The sequence below is a fragment of the Pseudophryne corroboree genome, chromosome 2 (genome assembly GCF_028390025.1).
Source record: "Pseudophryne corroboree isolate aPseCor3 chromosome 2, aPseCor3.hap2, whole genome shotgun sequence".
Classification (NCBI taxonomy): Eukaryota; Metazoa; Chordata; class Amphibia; order Anura; family Myobatrachidae; genus Pseudophryne; species Pseudophryne corroboree.
The window spans coordinates 116,563,959-116,582,846 of record NC_086445.1 but is presented as its reverse complement, the minus strand read 5'-3'; the positions used below and the strand labels follow the sequence as shown (position 1 = coordinate 116,582,846).

At 46.3% G+C, this 18,888-nt stretch overlaps 1 protein-coding gene across 1 annotated transcript in view; it reads right to left on the bottom strand.

Moving 5' to 3' along the window:
- The window catches only part of CRYL1 (crystallin lambda 1), a 255,721-nt gene extending 237,703 nt beyond the window's left edge, over positions 1–18,018 (bottom strand). Inside the window, exons 1-2 of the mRNA XM_063951646.1 lie at positions 17,828–18,018; positions 15,619–15,726 (exon numbers count right to left, since the gene is read on the bottom strand). Coding sequence (XP_063807716.1) covers positions 15,619–15,726; positions 17,828–17,868 — 149 coding nt within the window. The 5' untranslated portion in view covers positions 17,869–18,018. The remainder of the gene's footprint in view (positions 1–15,618; positions 15,727–17,827) is intronic.
- Positions 18,019–18,888: the final 870 nt, after the last annotated feature.

Sequence of the window (18,888 nt, the reverse complement as noted above, 5' to 3'; positions counted from 1 at the left end):
AACCCGTGGATCCGTGGTTAATCCGACGATCCACGTGGTTTTTGCCAAGTACAGTTTTTTCCGACAGCCGGAAAAACGGCACTTGCATTGAATAGGCCGAATGTAAATTTTACCTATTCCTGTTGAAAAGGGTCGGTATTTCCGACTGTCGGAAATACCGGCACTAATTGAATAGACCCCTAAGAGTTAGCTATTGTCAGATTACTGCAGTTTAAACCTATTAATAGAGTTTCACAACTATAGGCCCTTTTATTGGCACCAAGGCGTGGTAAGGGCACTTTTTACTGGGTGAAAATGTATTTTGCATGAGGTTCCCAGAGATCGATTATTACCGTTTATTTATAAGCCGCCACACAAATTTGTTTGTTTATAAACCATTGTGCAATGGGGGAAAACAGCAAAGTACAAAGACGTAGAGGACTAACAGGCAAAGTACAAACAACCCAGGGCAAATGGAAGGACATCTGAGAAGCATAACCATTAGTGTAGCAGTACATGAAACTTAATAATGGGGCTAAACATAATAGTTATGGGATAGAACAATAAAATGTTGAATAGGAAATGCAAGTGATCCAAGAACACACAGGTGGAGGATGGAGGTGGGAACACAAAAGACAATGAAAGGAGTGAGCGCCCAATTTGTGAGAATTTACAATCTAATCCATAGGAATTAGAAACAGCCAGTAATACAATAGTTTTGAAGCATTATCAGGAGTTGTCTGTTACTTGGTTGGATAAATAGGTGTTTAGTGAGCCATTAGTTTGAATAGGACAACTGACAGAGGCAGCATGTGCTCCCTGTGTAGGGCTGAATAAGGCACTTGCAGGGGTGTACATAGGAGACCAGTCAATCAAGGAGAGTTTGTGAGTGAAGTCATTTGCCCAGGAGGGACACTTTTGCTCAGATAATTGTCATGATAATCCGTATGTTCAGCATGGGGACCAGCTACCCGTAAATCACAGTTCCACAGGAATTAAGCGGCTGTAAAATATTTTCTCTGACGTCCTAGTGGATGCTGGGAACTCCGTAAGGACCATGGGGAACAGCGGCTCCGCAGGAGACTGGGCACAAAAGTAAAGCTTTAGAACTACCTGGTGTGCACTGGCTCCTCCCCATATGACCCTCCTCCAAGCCTCAGTTAGATTTTTGTGCCCGAACGAGAAGGGTGCACACTAGGGGCTCTCCTGAGCTGCTTAGTGAAAAGTTTAGTTTTAGGTTTTTTATTTTCAGTGAGACCTGCTGGCAACAGGCTCACTGCATCGAGGGACTAAGGGGAGAAGAAGCGAACTCACCTGCGTGCAGAGTGGATTGGGCTTCTTAGGCTACTGGACACCATTAGCTCCAGAGGGATCGAACACAGGCCCAGCCATGGAGTCCGGTCCCAGAGCCGCGCCGCCGGCCCCCTTACAGAGCCAGAAGCAAGAAGAGGTCCGGAAAATCGGCGGCAGAAGACATCCTGTCTTCACCAAGGTAGCGCACAGCACTGCAGCTGTGCGCCATTGCTCCTCAGCACACTTCGGTCACTGAGGGTGCAGGGCGCTAGGGGGGGGGGCGCCCTGAGCAGCAATAAAAACACCTTGGCTGGCGAAAATACATCACATATAGCCCCCAGGGCTATATGGATGAATTTTAACCCCTGCCAGATTACACTGAAAAACAGGAGAAAAGGCCGCCGAGAAAGGGGCGGAGCCTATCTCCTCAGCACACTGGCGCCATTTTCCCTCACAGCTCCGTTGGAGGGAAGCTCCCTGGCTCTCCCCTGCAGTCACTACACTACAGAAAGGGTTAAAAAAAGAGAGGGGGTCACTAATTAGGCGCAGTATAAACAATACAGCAGCTATAAGGGGAAAAACACTTATATAAGGTTATCCCTGTATATATATAGAGCTCTGGTGTGTGCTGGCAAACTCTCCCTCTGTCTCCCCAAAGGGCTAGTGGGGTCCTGTCCTCTATCAGAGCATTCCCTGTGTGTGTGCTGTGTGTCGGTACGTTTGTGTCGACATGTATGAGGAGGAAAATGATGTGGAGGCGGAGCAAATTGCCTGTAATAGGGATGTCACCCCCTAGGGGGTCGACACCTGAGTGGATGAACTGTTGGAAGGAATTACATGACAGTGTCAGCTCTTTACAAAAGACAGTGATTGACATGAGACAGCCGGCTACTCAGCTTGTGCCTGTCCAGATGTCTCATAGGCAGTCAGGGGCTCTAAGGCGCCCGTTACCTCAGATGGCAAATACAGACGCCGACACGGATACTGACTCCAGTGTCGACGGTGAAGAGACACATATGACTTCCAGTAGGGCCACACGTTACATGATTGAGGCAATGAAAAATGTTTTACACATTTCTGATAATACGAGTACCACCAATAGGGGTATTATGTTCGGTGAGGAAAAACTACCTGTAGTTTTCCTGAATCTGAGAAATTAAATGAGGTGTGTGATGAAGCGTGGGTTTCCCCCGATAAAAAAACTGATCATTTCTAAACTGTTATTGGCATTATATCCTTTCCCGCCAGAGGTTAGGGTGCGTTGGGAAACACCCCCTAGGGTGGATAAAGCGCTCACACGCTTGTCAAAACAGGGGCTCTACCCTCTCCTGAGATGGCCGCCCTTAAGGATCCTGCTGATAGAAAGCAGGAGGGTATCCTAAAATGTATTTACACAACATACTGGTGTTATACTGCGACCAGCAATCGCCTCAGCCTGGATGTGCAGTGCTGGGTTGGCGTGGTCGGATTCCCTGACTGAAAATATTGATACCCTAGATAGGGACAGTATATTATTACCTATAGAGCATTTAAAAGATGCATTTCTATATATGTGTGATGCACAGCGGGTTATTTGTCGACTGGCATCAAGAGTAAGTGCTCTGTCCATTTCTGCCAGAAGAGGGTTATGGACACGACAGTGGTCAGGTGATGCAGATTCCAAATGGCATATGGAAGTATTGCCTTATAAAGGGGAGGAGTTATTTGGGGTCGGTCTTTCAGACCTGGTGGCCACGGCAACAGCTGGGAAATCCACGTTTTTACCCCAGGTCGCCTCTCAACATAAGAAGACGCCGTATTATCAGGCGCAGTCCTTTCGTTCCCATAAGGGCAAGTGGGCAAAAGGTTCCTCATTTCTGCCCCGTGACAGAGGGAGAGGAAAAAGGCTGCAGAAATCAGCCAGTTCCCAGGAACAGAAGCCCTCTCCCGCCTCTGCCAAGCCCTCAGCATGACGCTGGGGCTTTACAAGCAGACAGGGAGGCAGTTTTGGAAGCCATTCACAAGCTGTATTCCCAGCAGGTGATAATCAAGGTACCCCTCCTGCAACAGGGAAAGGGGTATTATTCCACACTGCTGTGGTACCGAAGCCGGACGGCTCGGTGAGACCGATTTTAAATCTAAAATCTTTGTACACTTACATACAGAGGTTCAAATTCAAGAGAAGGGGACTACATGGTGTCTCTGGACATCAAGGATGCTTACCTTCATGTCCCAATTTACCCTTCTCACCAAGGGTACCTCAGGTTTGTGGTACAGAACTGTCACTATCAGTTTCAGACGTTGCCGTTGGATGGTCCACGGCACCCCGGGTCTTTACCAAGGTAATGGCCGAAATGATGATACTCCTTCGAAGGAAGGGAGTTTTAGTTATCCCTTACTTGGACGATCTCCTGATAAGGGTAAGATCCAGGGAACAGTTGGAGGTCGGTGTAGCACTATCTCAGGCAGTGTTGCGACAGCACGGTTGGATTCTCAATATTCCAAAATCGCAGCTGGTTCCGACGACTCGTTTTCTGTTCCTAGGGATGATTCTGGACACAGTCCAGAAAAAGGTGTTTCTCCCGGAGGAGAAAGCCAGGGAGTTATCCGAGCTAGTCAGGAACCTCCTAAAACCGAGCCAAGTCTCAGTGCATCAATGCACAAGGGTTCTGGGAAAAATGGTGGCTTCCTACGAAGAAAGCCCATTCGGCAGATTCCACGCAAGAACTTTCCAGTGGGACCTGCTGGACAAATGGTCGAGGTTGCATCTTCAGATGCATCAGCGGATAACCCGGTCACCAAGGACAAGGGTGTCCCTCCTGTGGTGGTTGCAGAGTGCTCATCTTCTAGAGGGCCGCAGATTCGGCATTCAGGACTGGGTCCTGGTGACCACGGATGCCAGCCTGCGAGGCTGGGGAGCAGTCACACAGGGAAGAAATTTCCAGGGCTTATGGTCAAGCCTGGAGACATCACTTCACATAAATATCCTGGTGCTAAGAGCCATTTACAATGCTCTAAGCTTAGCAAGACCTCTGCTTCAAGGTCAGCCGGGTTGATCCAGTCGGACAACATCACGGCAGTCACCCACGTAAAACAGACAGGGTGGCACAAGAAGCAGTCAATGGCAGAAGCTGCAAGGATTCCTCGCTGGGCGGAAAATCATGTGATAGCACTGTCAGCAGTATTCATTCCGGGAGTGGACAACTGGGAAGCAGACTTCCTCAGCAGACACGACCTCCACCCGGGAGAATGGGGACTTCACCCAGAAGTCTTCTACATGATTATAAACCGTTGGGTAAAACCAAAGGTGGACATGATGGCGTCCCGCCTCAACAAAAAACTCGACAGGTATTGCGCCAGGTCAAGGGACACTCAGGCAATAGCTGTAGACGCTCTGGTAACACCGTGGGTGTACCAGTCAGTGTATGTTTTCCCTCCTCTGCCTCTCATACCCAAGGTACTGAGAATTATAAGATGGAGAGGAGTAAGCACTATATTCGTGGCTCCGGATTGGCCAAGAAGGACTTGGTACCCGGAACTTCAAGAGAGGCTCACGGAGGATCCGTGGCCCCTACCTCTAAGAAGGGACCTGCTCCAGCAAGGACCCGGTCTGTTCCAAGACTTACCGCGGCTGCGTTTGACGGCATGGCGGTTGAACGCCGGATCCTGAAGAAAAAAGGCATTCCGGATGAAGTCATCCCTATCCTGATCAAAGCCAGGAAGGATGTAACCGCAAAACATTATCACCACATTTGGCGAAAATATGTTGCGTGGCGCGAGGCCAGTAAGGCCCGACGGAGGAATTTCAACTGGGTCGATTCCTACATTTCCTGCAAACAGGAGTGTCTATGGGCCTGAAATTGGGGTCCATTAAGGTTAAAATTTCGGCCCTGTCAATTTTCTTCCAGAAAGAACTAGCTTCAGTCCCTGAAGTGCAGACGTTTTGTAAAAGGGGTACTGCATATACAGCCTCCTTTTGTGCCTCCAGTGGCACCTTGGGATCTCAATGTAGTTTTTGGGTTCCAAAAGTCACATTGGTTTGAACCACTTAAAGATGTTGGCCCTGGCCTGGGCCAGGCGCGTGTCAGAATTGGCGGCTTTATTCTGTAAAAGCCCTTATCTGATTTTCCATACGGAAAGGGCGGAATTGAGGACTCGTCCTCGGTTTCTCCCTAAGGTGTTTTCAGCGTTTCACCTGAACCAACCTATTGTGGTGCCTGCGGCTACTAGGGACTTGGAGGACTCCAAGTTGCTAGACGTTGTCAGGGCCCTGAAAATAAGAATTTACTTACCGATAATTCTATTTCTCGGAGTCCGTAGTGGATGCTGGGGTTCCTGAAAGGACCATGGGGAATAGCGGCTCCGCAGGAGACAGGGCACAAAAAGTAAAGCTTTAGGATCAGGTGGTGTGCACTGGCTCCTCCCCCTATGACCCTCCTCCAAGCCTCAGTTAGGATACTGTGCCCGGACGAGCGTACACAATAAGGAAGGATTTTGAATCCCGGGTAAGACTCATACCAGCCACACCAATCACACTGTACAACCTGTGATCTGAACCCAGTTAACAGTATGATAACAGCGGAGCCTCTGAAAAGATGGCTCACAACAATAATAACCCGATTTTTGTAACTATGTACAAGTATTGCAGATAATCCGCACTTGGGATGGGCGCCCAGCATCCACTACGGACTCCGAGAAATAGAATTATCGGTAAGTAAATTCTTATTTTCTCTATCGTCCTAGTGGATGCTGGGGTTCCTGAAAGGACCATGGGGATAATACCAAAGCTCCCAAACGGGCGGGAGAGTGCGGATGACTCTGCAGCACCGAATGAGAGAACTCCAGGTCCTCCTTAGCCAGGGTATCAAATTTGTAGGATTTTACCAACGTGTTTGCCCCTGACTAAATAGCCGCTCGGCAAAGTTGTAAAGCCGAGACCCCTCGGGCAGCCGCCCAAGATAAGCCCCCCTTCCTTGTGGAATGGGCATTTACATATTTTGGCTGTGGCAGGCCTGCCACAGAATGTGCAAGCTGAATTGTATTACACATCCAACTAGCAATAGTCTGCTTAGAAGCAAGAGCACCCAGTTTGTTGGGTGCATACAGGATAACAGCAAGTCAGTTTTCCTGACTCCAGCCGTCCTGGAACCTATATTTACAGGGCCCTGACAACATCTAGCAACCTGGAGTCCTCCAAGTCCCTAGTAGGCGCAAGGCACCAAAATAAGCTGGTTCAGGTGAAACACTGACACCACCTTAGGGAGAGAACTGGGGACGAGTCCGCAGCTCTGCCCTGTCCAAATGGACAACCAGATATGGGCTTTTTTGAGAAAAAAACCACCAATTTGACACTCGCCTGGTCCAGGCCAGGGCCAAGAGCATGGTCACTTTTCATGTGAGATGCTTCAAATCCACAGATTTGACTGGTTTTAAACCAATGTGATTTGAGGAATCCCAGAACTACGTTGAGATCCCACAGTGCCACTGGAGGCACAAAAGGGGGTTGTATATGCAATACTCCCTTGACAAACTTCTGGACTTCAGGAACTGAAGCCACTTCTTTCTGGAAGAAAATCGACAGGGCCGAAATTTGAACCTTAATGGACCCCAATTTGAGGCCCATAGACACTCCTGTTTGCAGGAAATGCAGGAATCGACCGAGTTGAAATTTCTTCGTGGGGCCTTTCTGGCCTCACACCACGCAACATATTTTTGCCACATGTGGTGATAATGTTGTGCGGTCACCTCCTTTCTGGCTTTGACCAGGGTAGGAATGACCTCTTCCGGAATGCCTTTTTCCCTTAGGATCCGGCGTTCCACCGCCATGCCGTCAAACGCAGCTGCGGTAAGTCTTGGAACAGACATGGTACTTGCTGAAACAAGTCCCTTCTTAGCGGCAGAGGCCATAAGTCCTCTGTGAGCATCTCTTGAAGTTCCGGGTACCAAGTCCTTCTTGGCCAATCCGGAGCCATGAGTATAGTTCTTACTCCTCTACGTCTTATAAGTCTCAGTACCTTAGGTATGAGAAGCAGAGGATGGAACACATACACCGACTGGTACATCCATGGTGTTACCAGAACGTCCACAGCTATTGCCTGAGGGTCTCTTAACCTGGCGCAATACCTGTCCCGTTTTTTGTTCAGACGGGACGCCATCATGTCCACCTTTGGTATTTCCCAACGGTTTACAATCATGTGGAAAACTTCCCGATGAAGTTTCCATTCTGCCGGGTGGAGGTCGTGCCTGCTGAGGAAGTCTGCTTCCCAGTTTCCATTCCCGGAATGAAACACTGCTGACAGTGCTATCACATGATTTTCCGCCCAGCGAAAAGTCCTTGCAGTTTTTGCCATTGCCCTCCTGCTTCTTGTGCCGCCCTGTCTATTTACGTGGGCGACTGCCGTGATGTTTTTCCCACTGGATCAATACCGGCTGACCTTGAAGCAGAGGTCTTGCTAAGCTTAGAGTATTATAAATTTACCCTTAGCTCCAGTATATTTATGTGGAGAAAAGTCTCCAGACTTGATCACACTCCCTGGAAATTTTTTCCTTGTGTGACTGCTCCCCAGCCTCTCGGGCTGGCCTCCGTGGTCACCAGCATCCAATCCTGAATGCCGAATCTGCGGCCCTCTAGAAGATGAGCACTCTGTAACCACCACAGGAGAGACACCCTTGTCCTTGGATATAGGGTTATCCGCTGATGCATCTGAAGATGCGATCCGGACCATTTGTCCAGCAGATCCCACTGAAAAATTCTTGCGTGAAATCTGCCGAATGGAATTGCTTCGTAGGAAGTCACCATCTTTACCAGGACCCTTGTGCAATGATGCACTGATTTTAGGAGGTTCCTGACTAGCTCGGATAACTCCCTGGCTTTCTCTTCCGGGAGAAACACCTTTTTCTGGACTGTGTCCAGAATCATCCCTAGGCACAGCAGACTTGTCGTCGGGATCAGCTGCGATTTTGGAATATTTAGAATCCACCCGTGCTGTTGTAGCAGTATCCGAGATAGTGCTACTCCGACCTCCAACTGTTCCCTGGACTTTGCCCTTATCAGGAGATCGTCCAAGTAAGGGATAATTAAGACGCCTTTTCTTCGAAGAAGAATCATCATTTCGGCCATTACCTTGGTAAAGACCCGGGGTGCCGTGGACAATCCAAACGGCAGCGTCTGAAACTGATAGTGACAGTTCTGTACCACGAACCTGAGGTACCCTTAGTGAGAAGGGCAAATTTTGGACATGGAGGTAAGCATCCCTGATGTCTCGGGACACTATATAGTCCCCTTCTTCCTGGTTCGTTATCACTGCTCTGAGTGACTCCATCTTGATTTGAACCTTTGTAAGTGTTCAAATTTTTTTAGATTTAGAATAGGTCTCACCTAGCCTTCTGGCTTCAGTACCACAATATAATGTGGAATAATACCCCTTTTCTTGTTGTAGGAGGGGTAATTTGATTATCACCTGCTGGGAATACAGCTTGTGAATTGTTTCCCATACTGCCTCCTTGTCGGAGGGAGACCTTGGTAAACCAGACTTCAGGAGCCTGCGAAGGGGAAACGTCTCGACATTCCAATCTGTACCCCTGGGATACTACATGTAGGATCCAGGGGTCCTGTACGGTCCCAGCGTCATGCTGAGAGCTTGGCAGAAGCGGTGGAATGCTTCTGTTCCTGGGAATGGGCTGCCTGCTGCAGTCTTCTTCCCTTTCCTTTATCCCTGGGCAGATATGACTCTTATAGGGACGAAAGGACTGAGGCTGAAAAGACGGTGTCTTTTTCTGCAGAGATGTGACTTAGGGTAAAAAACGGTGGATTTTCTAGCAGTTGCCGTGGCCACCAGGTCCGATGGACCGACCCCAAATAACTCCTCTTCCTTTATACGGCAATACACCTTTGTGCCGTTTGGAATCTGCATCACCTGACCACTGTCGTGTCCATAAACATCTTCTGGCAGATATGGACATCGCACTTACTCTTGATGCCAGAGTGCAAATATCCCTCTGTGCATCTCGCATATATAGAAAATGCATCCTTTAAATGCTCTATAGTCAATAAAATACTGTCCCTGTCAAGGGTATCAATATTTTTAGTCAGGGAATCCGACCAAGCCACCCCAGCTCTGCACATCCAGGCTGAGGCGATCGCTGGTCGCAGTATAACACCAGTATGTGTGTATATACTTTTTATGATATTTTCCAGCCTCCTGTCAGCTGGTCCTTGAGGACGGCCCTATCTATAGACGGTACCGCCACTTGTTTTGATAAGCGTGTGAGCGCCTTATCCACCCTAAGGGGTGTTTCCCAACGCGCCCTAACTTCTGGCGGGAAAGGGTATACCGCCCATAATTTTCTATCGGGGGGAACCCACGCATCATCACACACTTCATTTAATTTATCTGATTCAGGAAAAACTACGGTAGTTTTTTCACATCCCACATAATACCCTCTTTTGTGGTACTTGTAGTATCAGAAATATGTAACACCTCCTTCATTGCCCTTAACGTGTGGCCCTAATAAGGAATACGTTTGTTTATTCACCGTCGACACTGGATTCAGTGTCCGTGTCTGTGTCGACCGACTAAAGTAAACGGGCGTTTTAAAACCCCTGACGGTGTTTCTGAGACGTCTGGACCGGTACTAATTGTTTGCCGGCCGTCTCATGTCGTCAACCGACCTTGCAGCGTGTTGACATTATCACGTAATTCCCTAAATAAGCCATCCATTCCGGTGTCGACTCCCTAGAGAGTGACATCACCATTACAGGCAATTGCTCCGCCTCCTCACCAACATCGTCCTCATACATGTCGACACACACGTACCGACACAGCACACACACAGGGAATGCTCCGATAGAGGACAGGACCCACTAGCCCTTTGGAGAGACAGAGGGAGAGTTTGCCAGCACACACCAAAAACGCTATAATTATATAGGGACAACCTTATATAAGTGTTTTCCCTTATAGCATCTTTTATATATTTCTAACGCCAAATTAGTGCCCAAATTAGAGGGGCTCTGTTTTAACCCTGTTTCTGTAGTGCAGTGCAGGGGAGAGCCTGGGAGCCTTCCCTCCAGCCTTTCTGTGAGGGAAAATGGCGCTGTGTGCTGAGGAGATAGGCCCCGCCCCTTTTTCGGCGGGCTCGTCTCCCGCTCTTTAATGGATTCTGGCAGGGGTTAAATATCTCCATATAGCCCCCGGAGGCTATATGTGAGGTATTTTTAGCCAAAAAAGGTTTTCATTTGCCTCCCAGGGCGCCCCCCTCCCAGCGCCCTGCACCCTCAGTGACTGCCGTGTGAAGTGTGCTGAGAGGAAATGGCGCACAGTTGCAGTGCTGTGCGCTACCTTAAGAAGACTGAGGAGTCTTCTGCCGCCGATTCTGGACCTCTTCTCGTTTCAGCATCTGCAAGGGGGCCGGCGGCGAGGCTCCGGTGACCATCCAGGCTGTACCTGTGATCGTCCCTCTGGAGCTAATGTCCAGTAGCCAAAGAAGCCAATCCATCCTGCACGCAGGTGAGTTCACTTCTTCTCCCCTAAGTCCCTCGTTGCAGTGATCCTGTTGCCAGCAGGACTCACTGTAAAATAAAAAAACCTAAGCTAAACTTTTCTAAGCAGCTCTTTAGGAGAGCCACCTAGATTGCACCCTTCTCGGCCGGGCACAAAAATCTAACTGAGGCTTGGAGGAGGGTCATAGGGGGGAGGAGCCAGTGCACACCACCTGATCCTAAAGCTTTACTTTTTGTGCCCTGTCTCCTGCGGAGCCGCTATTCCCCATGGTCCTTTCAGGAACCCCAGCATCCACTAGGACGATAGAGAAAATATGTTTCCAGGACGGCTGGAGTCAGAAAATCTGACTCGCTGTTTATCCTGTATGCACCCAACAAGCTGGGTGCTCATGCTTCTAAGCAGACTATTGCTCGTTGGATTTGTAGTACAATTCAGCTTGCACATTCTGTGGCAGGCCTGCCACAGCCAAAATCTGTAAAAGCCCATTCCACACGGAAAGTGGGCTCATCTTGGGCGGCTGCCCGAGGGGTCTCGGCTTTACAACTTTGCCGAGCAGCTACTTGGTCAGGGGCAAACACGTTTTGCTAAATTCTACAAATTTGATACCCTGGCTGAGGAGGACCTGGAGTTCTCTCATTCGGTGCTGCAGAGTCATCCGCACTCTCCCGCCCGTTTGGGAGCTTTGGTATAATCCCCATGGTCCTTACGGAGTTCCCAGCATCCACTAGGACGTCAGAGAAAATAAGAATTTACTTACCGATAATTCTATTTCTCGTAGTCCATAGTGGATGCTGGGCGCCCATCCCAAGTGCGGATTGTCTGCAATACTTGTACATAGTTATTGTTAACTAAATCGGGTTATTGTTGTAGTGAGCCATCTTTTCTAGAGGCTCCTCTGTTATCATACTGTTAACTGGGTTTAGATCACAAGTTATACGGTGTGATTGGTGTGGCTGGTATGAGTCTTACCCGGGATTCAAAATCCTTCCTTATTGTGTACGCTCGTCCGGGCACAGTATCCTAACTGAGGCTTGGAGGGGGGTCATAGGGGGAGGAGCCAGTGCACACCAGGTAGTCCTAAAGCTTTACTTTTGTGCCCAGTCTCCTGCGGAGCCGCTGTTCCCCATGGTCCTTACGGAGTTCCCAGCATCCACTACGGACTACGAGAAATAGAATTATCGGTAAGTAAATTCTTTTTTTTTTTTAAATCCAAGTGCATAAAATGATTCTTTGCATATTAATTACTGAAGTTCCAGTGCCTCTGATTATTCACGTAATCTAATGAGTATCAATCATTTGTTTACCCCCTCCAGGATGGCAGACTATGATTTGATGCAGATTGCAGAGAGTACATAAAAAAAAAGAAGTGGGATGGTGGCCTTCTCTCTTGGGTGTCCGGCAGGAATCCCTTATATTCGTCATTCCAACCATCTAGGTATTATTTTACAACAACGTGGTTTTCACATGGCAGGGGATCAGTAGGAGATTCCGGTGTGTGAAATACCGACAGGGGTGAGTAACGTGTCAGGATCTTGGTGTCCGTATTCTTACTGCTGGGTTCCCGACAGCCGGGATCCTGACTGCTTCCCTTTGGCAGGGCTGAACAGACTTGAACGGACAACAGGGATTAGTGTGCATCAAACGCCCCGACATTAGGAATGCTTGCTGTCCCTATTCTTAAAATGTACCTTTTTAGCATAGAAACAACTGTGCTAATCTTTTTTGATGTACTATTTGACTTAGGTGGTCCACCTCCACACCCAAAAATTGTCTGTATTATATTGTACTGTACTGTATTGTATTATACAAAACAACTAACTTTAGCAAAACGAAGCCAGCTTTTGTATGTGTGCCATGAATGAGTGTCTTACATTGAGTTAAGAACATAAAGAAAGGGAACAGCATAAAGCCTCATGGGCCTATTGTGGCTGTTCCCATCCAAACCATTAATCAAATTATTATGTATTTTTCAGATAAAATAAATAGAAATTTATAGAAATAGAAATAAAATAAATAGAAAAATAGAAATTAATAGAAATCTTTAATCTTCAGGGGCATGGTGGGCCACATAAATATCTCAGAATCTTCAAAATTGGTATGCAATATATCCTTACCAATTCAAAAAAATGTAGCATGGGGACAAATCATTTTTATTACTTTTAAAAATTCATGGGGCGTTTGATGCACCCTAACAGGGATCCAATAATTCTGGCTGAGCATTTATATATACTGTACATGCTTCATTTTCTGTTCAACTCTTTCATCTCGGAAATGCTGTAAAAATATGGAATACTAGAAATTTTTCACCCACCGTGCACCTGCATAAAAATGCTTAGATCCAAGATGCATGGGTTTGTGGACCAAGATGAAGTAGTCTGCAGATGCGCAGACGTTTCGCAACAGCATAGGAGATTTGGGTGAAGTGATGCCTTTCTTTACACATAAGGGAGTAAGAACACCAGTGGTTTGAGGGCCACTGCAGTAATGAGATTTCCATTTGTGGAGCAAAATTATTCAGAGGAGATAAATGGATTGTCAGGGTACAGTTTTAGCTTTGCTCCCTGTGAGCGAAGAAGAGCATGTTCATTTTCATTCTGGAAAAAAAAACATGGGTCTCGTCCTAGATTTGTAATGGCCCCGACTGGATGTGACATTTACATTTGTACACTGTACCTCTGTATTTACTGCCACACTCCCACTTTTCTTCACCAATGAACGTTGACTGTCTTGCCAAAAGATCACATTTTCCCACTCTGGCCTCAAGACTTCTCCCTTGCTGCTCCTCAGTAACAGAACTCACTACATCTCCTTATCAGATTCTCTTACACTCTCCAAAGTTTCAACGAGCCCTTGATACCAATTTTTTTATTTATTTATTAAAGCCAACCCACTCTCTTCCTAACCACACCCTTTGTTATAGACTAGAGACATGGGTGACTCTCCATGTCACCCATGTCTGACGGCATCGCCTTCATAGATTGTAAGCTCTCCCTAGCAGGATCCTATTACTTCAAATAATCTTAAATTCCTTACCTACGCCATCATCTCCTACCCTTTGGCATTCTTTTTGTAGTCAGTGGCTCTGTACCTGTCTGCTGCACCCATCACCTGGGGTACATGGTCAACCAGAGCTGGCATTCTAGTTAAAGTGACTGTATCTGCAGAGATGTTTGTATACTGTACACTGAAGTGCCAATAGTAATGGGACAGCGGTATGTAATGGTAGGTGCGCACCATACTGTGACGTCTTGGAAATGCCCAGACCTGCCTCGGCTATAATCGGACATCTCGCAAATCAGTTTGAACACCAGCTAAGCTGCTCATGGCAAGGCAACGCAAATTATCGGAGTTGGAACGGGGCACGATAGTGGGAGCCCGACGGACGGGACATTCCATTTCCAAAGTTAAGCGGACATTCAACATTCCTCGATTTATGGTGTAACGTGTACCGGAAATACTTTATGGAAGGCATTACCAGCCAACGTGGACAGCTGACCACGTGTGCCTAAAGATCGGGACCAGCGGTGTCTAGCCAGAATTGTTTGTGGTAACAGACAAGCGACACTGCCTCAAATTTCATCCACATTCAATGCAGGAGGTACCAGATGCATATCCAGCAAGTCAGTACAGCATTCTTTAGCTTCTTTGGGATATGGGAGCAGAAGACCCATCCAGGTGCCCCTGTTAATACTGCAACACTGGACACAGCGCCTCACCTGGGCTTGGACGTTGCTAATTGGACCCTGGAGGAATGGCAACATATGCATGGGCCCACGGTTTCAGTTGTTTCCGGTTGATGGTAGGGTTCAGATGTGGAGCACACCCCATGAGGCCATGGACCCCAGTTGTCAATTAGGCAACATGCAAGCTGGTGGTGGTTCCATAATGGTGTGGGGTGCGTTCACATGAAATGGATTGGTTTCGCTGGTTTGCTTGAACACTTCATTAACAGGTAACCACTATGCTGCTTTGCTGATGATCATTTGCAGCCATTTATGGACTTCATGTACCCCCACAGTGATGGTATATTCCAGTAGGATAATGCACTGTGTCATCGGTCCCAAGTTGTCCAGAACTGGTTCGAGGAGCATGCTAATGAATGGTGTGGCCACCACATTTGCCCGACATGATCGCAATTGAGCATTTATGGTAAATGGTGGAGCGGTCCATTATACCTAAGATCCTGCACCTACAAATATCAGGGAGCTGCAGGAAGATATCCAGACTGAGGTCCTCACTTTGCTGGGCTGGGGGCAGCAGGGGGTGTCTTACACGATACTAGTCACCTATTCCATGACTTTTGGCACTTCAGTGTATATTACTTTTGTCCTATATGTTTGTACTGCACTTTGTACCACGCTACAGACGTGTTATGGCATCCTATAAACAAAGAATAATAATAATAGAGAACGTTATCTACAGTATGTTTGTACAGATGTGTCCTCCATCATGTGATGAGGTCACATTAAACTGCCCTTCTAGTCAAGCCTCATTCTGAGCGAGTTTCCTGGGAAAACACTAAGTCTGCAGTCGCACGCAGAATATACACATGCCGCATATTATTTTAATCAGAGTAATCTGCTTGCGAGTCTTATTCAAATAGCAATGCGAATAAGATGCATTGTCTGGAAAAAAAGGCGGATCTCATGCATCCTATGTGCGATACTCATAACGTACGGAGGCTAGACCAGGAAGGCCACATCTGTAAATCTAACTGAATCCTCCCCAAAATGTTCTGTTTCAGACACAAACATGTAGGGACAGCTTAGCAGCTAACGCCTGCAGCATATAAAATGACTTATTTTTTTATAAGATTGTTCTATTAGACATGTGACCCTCTCCCTACCTGTAGGACTGGATAACTTACCGTATATCCTCCAGGGCGGCAGTAACTTGCTCTTTCACAATATCATACAGTCTAACGTTAAATCCCCCACTTGCAAACACCATGGCCCAACTGCGACCAATGAGTCCACTGAGAAGAGTGAAAAGAATCACAGGTGTCAGTATTTACATGTGTACAATCATTTATTTAAATAAGAAATGACCAATATGACAAAGCGACTGATTACATGAATATGGCCTCAATTACGGTTAGGAGTAATTTCAGGATTGGCAAAACCAATCTGCATTGCGGGGGGGATGGTCAAAATTAAAATGTGCAGAGATCTAGCTTTGGAAGAGGGTGGATCTGAGATTGACTCTAAGCGCTAGGTGTATGATATATTTTCCTATGTGCTGCAATGTATCATTGCCAGTAACTCTAAACTATGGCGATATTTGATTCTTTTTATATCGCTTCATCTGAACCCTAATGCTATATAGTTAACAGAAATTTGGTTTGGTTCCGCACAGGAAAAATGTGGTAATGATGAACATAGATTAATACACAGATTGTAGAAAACTGTTCAGGGAATGACCAACGATACTAAGTTTAAATTTAAAGATTCTTAATGAAGACATCTAAATAATTATTTGAGTTGGTGGTGCTCCCAGAGTCAGTAATGGTTAAGCAAAGAGAAGAAAAAAGAAAGACTCTGTGTTGGGGCACGCTTAGAAATTTGAAATAAGTTTATTAAAACTTAACATTTAATTAATAACGAATAAAAGTAATGAGGAGTTTGATACAAAAAAATTGTTCAAGAACACAAAGTAAACATATATATTGACAGAAATCAGGATAAGCCTGATACAAAATTATGGGCACCCGGGTAGTTTGCAGAGTTGGACACGGGTTTAGGAGCAGTGTGAATGTGTAACCCGGGTAGGGTCCTGTTTACACCTTATAGAGAGTTATCTCACTGGCGCTTGGAAAGGATGTCATCTCCAAGTGCTGGTAGAACAGTTCCACTGCACCCGTGTGCAGCGTTAACAGCGCCAACCCTTGTCAAAGCAGTGGTGCGAAAGGGGTCCGTCCCGGATTGGGACCGTATTCCAAATCCTGAGTCAGACCCGGGATTTTGGTGTAAGAAGGGTATAAATAAATAATTACGTGATTTTTGTATTCTAGCTTATATTACATGAACAGATTTAAATCATTCCGCGTCATTTGTGAATAAGATCTATAAATAAAAGGTCATAGGATTAGGACATGCTAGGTACCGTCAGATTTTCTCACCTCTCAGACTGCAGTTATATAAAGACAGATACATAAGAGGTACAATCACCAGATATAGATTTATTGCCACTAAACTCAGATGACTGCACTGAGCCATAAACACTGCCAAGGGCTAAATAATAGTGTAACCGTATCATTGCAGTGATTATTTGCTGAGTAGCCCAGAATGAGCAGACGGATTTCCTCACCCTGGCCGTATTAGTCTGACATATAACGTGACTGTGTGGAAAGTTATCCAGGATGAACATTTTGCTTCCTGTTTTTAAAGGGGGATGGGAACAATTTTGGGAAAGTGCAATTATCAGTTTGCAGCATGTAATATAAATTTACTCATAACTCCAAACATGACCCTCTCCAGGAGGGACAGAATGCTCCGCTCCTGGACTTCCCTCTTAATCTATGATTGCCATCAGCTGTGCTGAACACCTTTCTTACCCATTAACCTGTTCAACACAGGTGCCGGCAATCATAGAGTAAGTGAAAAGTCCAAAAGAAGAGCATTGTGTCCCTCCTGGAGAGGGTCATGTTGGGAGGTATGATATACTGCTGCATGTGGGAAGTGGATTGGAATTCGGATAAACTAATAATAACGAGTATTAGATCGTATTTAATTCCTTGATTAATTTAAAAATTTAAATGAAACATCTTTAGGTTGATAGAAAAGGCTTCTCTTACTATGGAACACAATTACTATAATAGTACTATACTGGATGCATATACTCTGAATAATATTTTTCAGAAGGGTTATTTGTCAAGTGAGAGATCATGTTCACCTAAACTGGAATTTGCTATCTGTTGCAGAACTACAAGTCCCAGCATGCTATGTCAGCTCCTCTGTCACTTGTAGCCCCACAAATGCTGTTGGTTCATAGATTGCCAACCCGTTTTAAACTATGCATATAATTAAGTCCAAGTTAAATGAAAATAAATTGCATCAGTAGCAGCCTACTTCATTTACCTTCCAATAATCACAACAGCCCCTTCCTTTGGGTCAGTCATGGTCAGCGGTAGTGAGTGTGCTGTGATTACAAGTGCAGGTTGCAGCAAGGAGGGTCCAGCACTAGACTAGCAGCAGCAGCAGAGTTCCTCTGAATATTTACTTTCTGGCTGTAGGACGTCTCATGTAATCAGCTCCGTGATAGGCTGTCCTGGAAAGCTTCAGCCTGAAAAATAACAACATTGCAGTCATTGGCCAATAATATGTCCTCCAGGTTCTGCCTCCTTTTCAAACAAATACATTGTAGCAGAGCTCATTGCTTAGGGTACATGCTAGAATCAAGTGGCATATTTCTGGACTTAATAACTACACTATGGAAAATTTAGTGCTGCAGAAAACAATTCTATGGCAAGCCCGAAGAGACAAATGATCACAACGGGGCTGTGTTAAAACTAGATTAGCCAGGTCAGACATTTAACCCTTTAATTACCAGGGATGTGTGCAGCTGTTTCGCAGCAAGTGGCTAAACCACAGGTTTTCAAACTCGGTCCTCAGGACCCCCACACAGTGCATGTTTTGCAGGTAACCCAGGAGGTGCACAGGTGTATTAATTACTCTCTGACACATTTAAAAAAGGTTCACAGGTGGCGCTCATTATTTCACTTGTGATTCTGTGAAGAGACCTGCAAAACATGCACCGTGTGGGGTCCTGAGAACCGAGTTTGACAACCTGTGGGCTAAACCATCGGCTAAATGTAAAAGCCTCCGAGTTCTGGAGGTGCGGGAATTTTGTGCGAGGCTGCCGTTGCCCGTTTTTGTAAAGCAGCAATCATTTACAAGTCAAAACCAACCAGGTTTATCCCTGTAAATGATTGCTGCTTTAAAAAAAATGGACACACTCGCACAAAATTCCCGCACCTCCAGACCTCTAGGCCAGTGGTTCTCAAACTCGGTCCTCAGGACCCCACACAGTGCATGTTTTGCAGGTAAACCAGCAAGTGCACAGGTGTATTAATTATTCACTGACACATTTTAAAAGGTCCACAGGTGGAACAAATTATTTCACTTGTGATTCTGTGAGG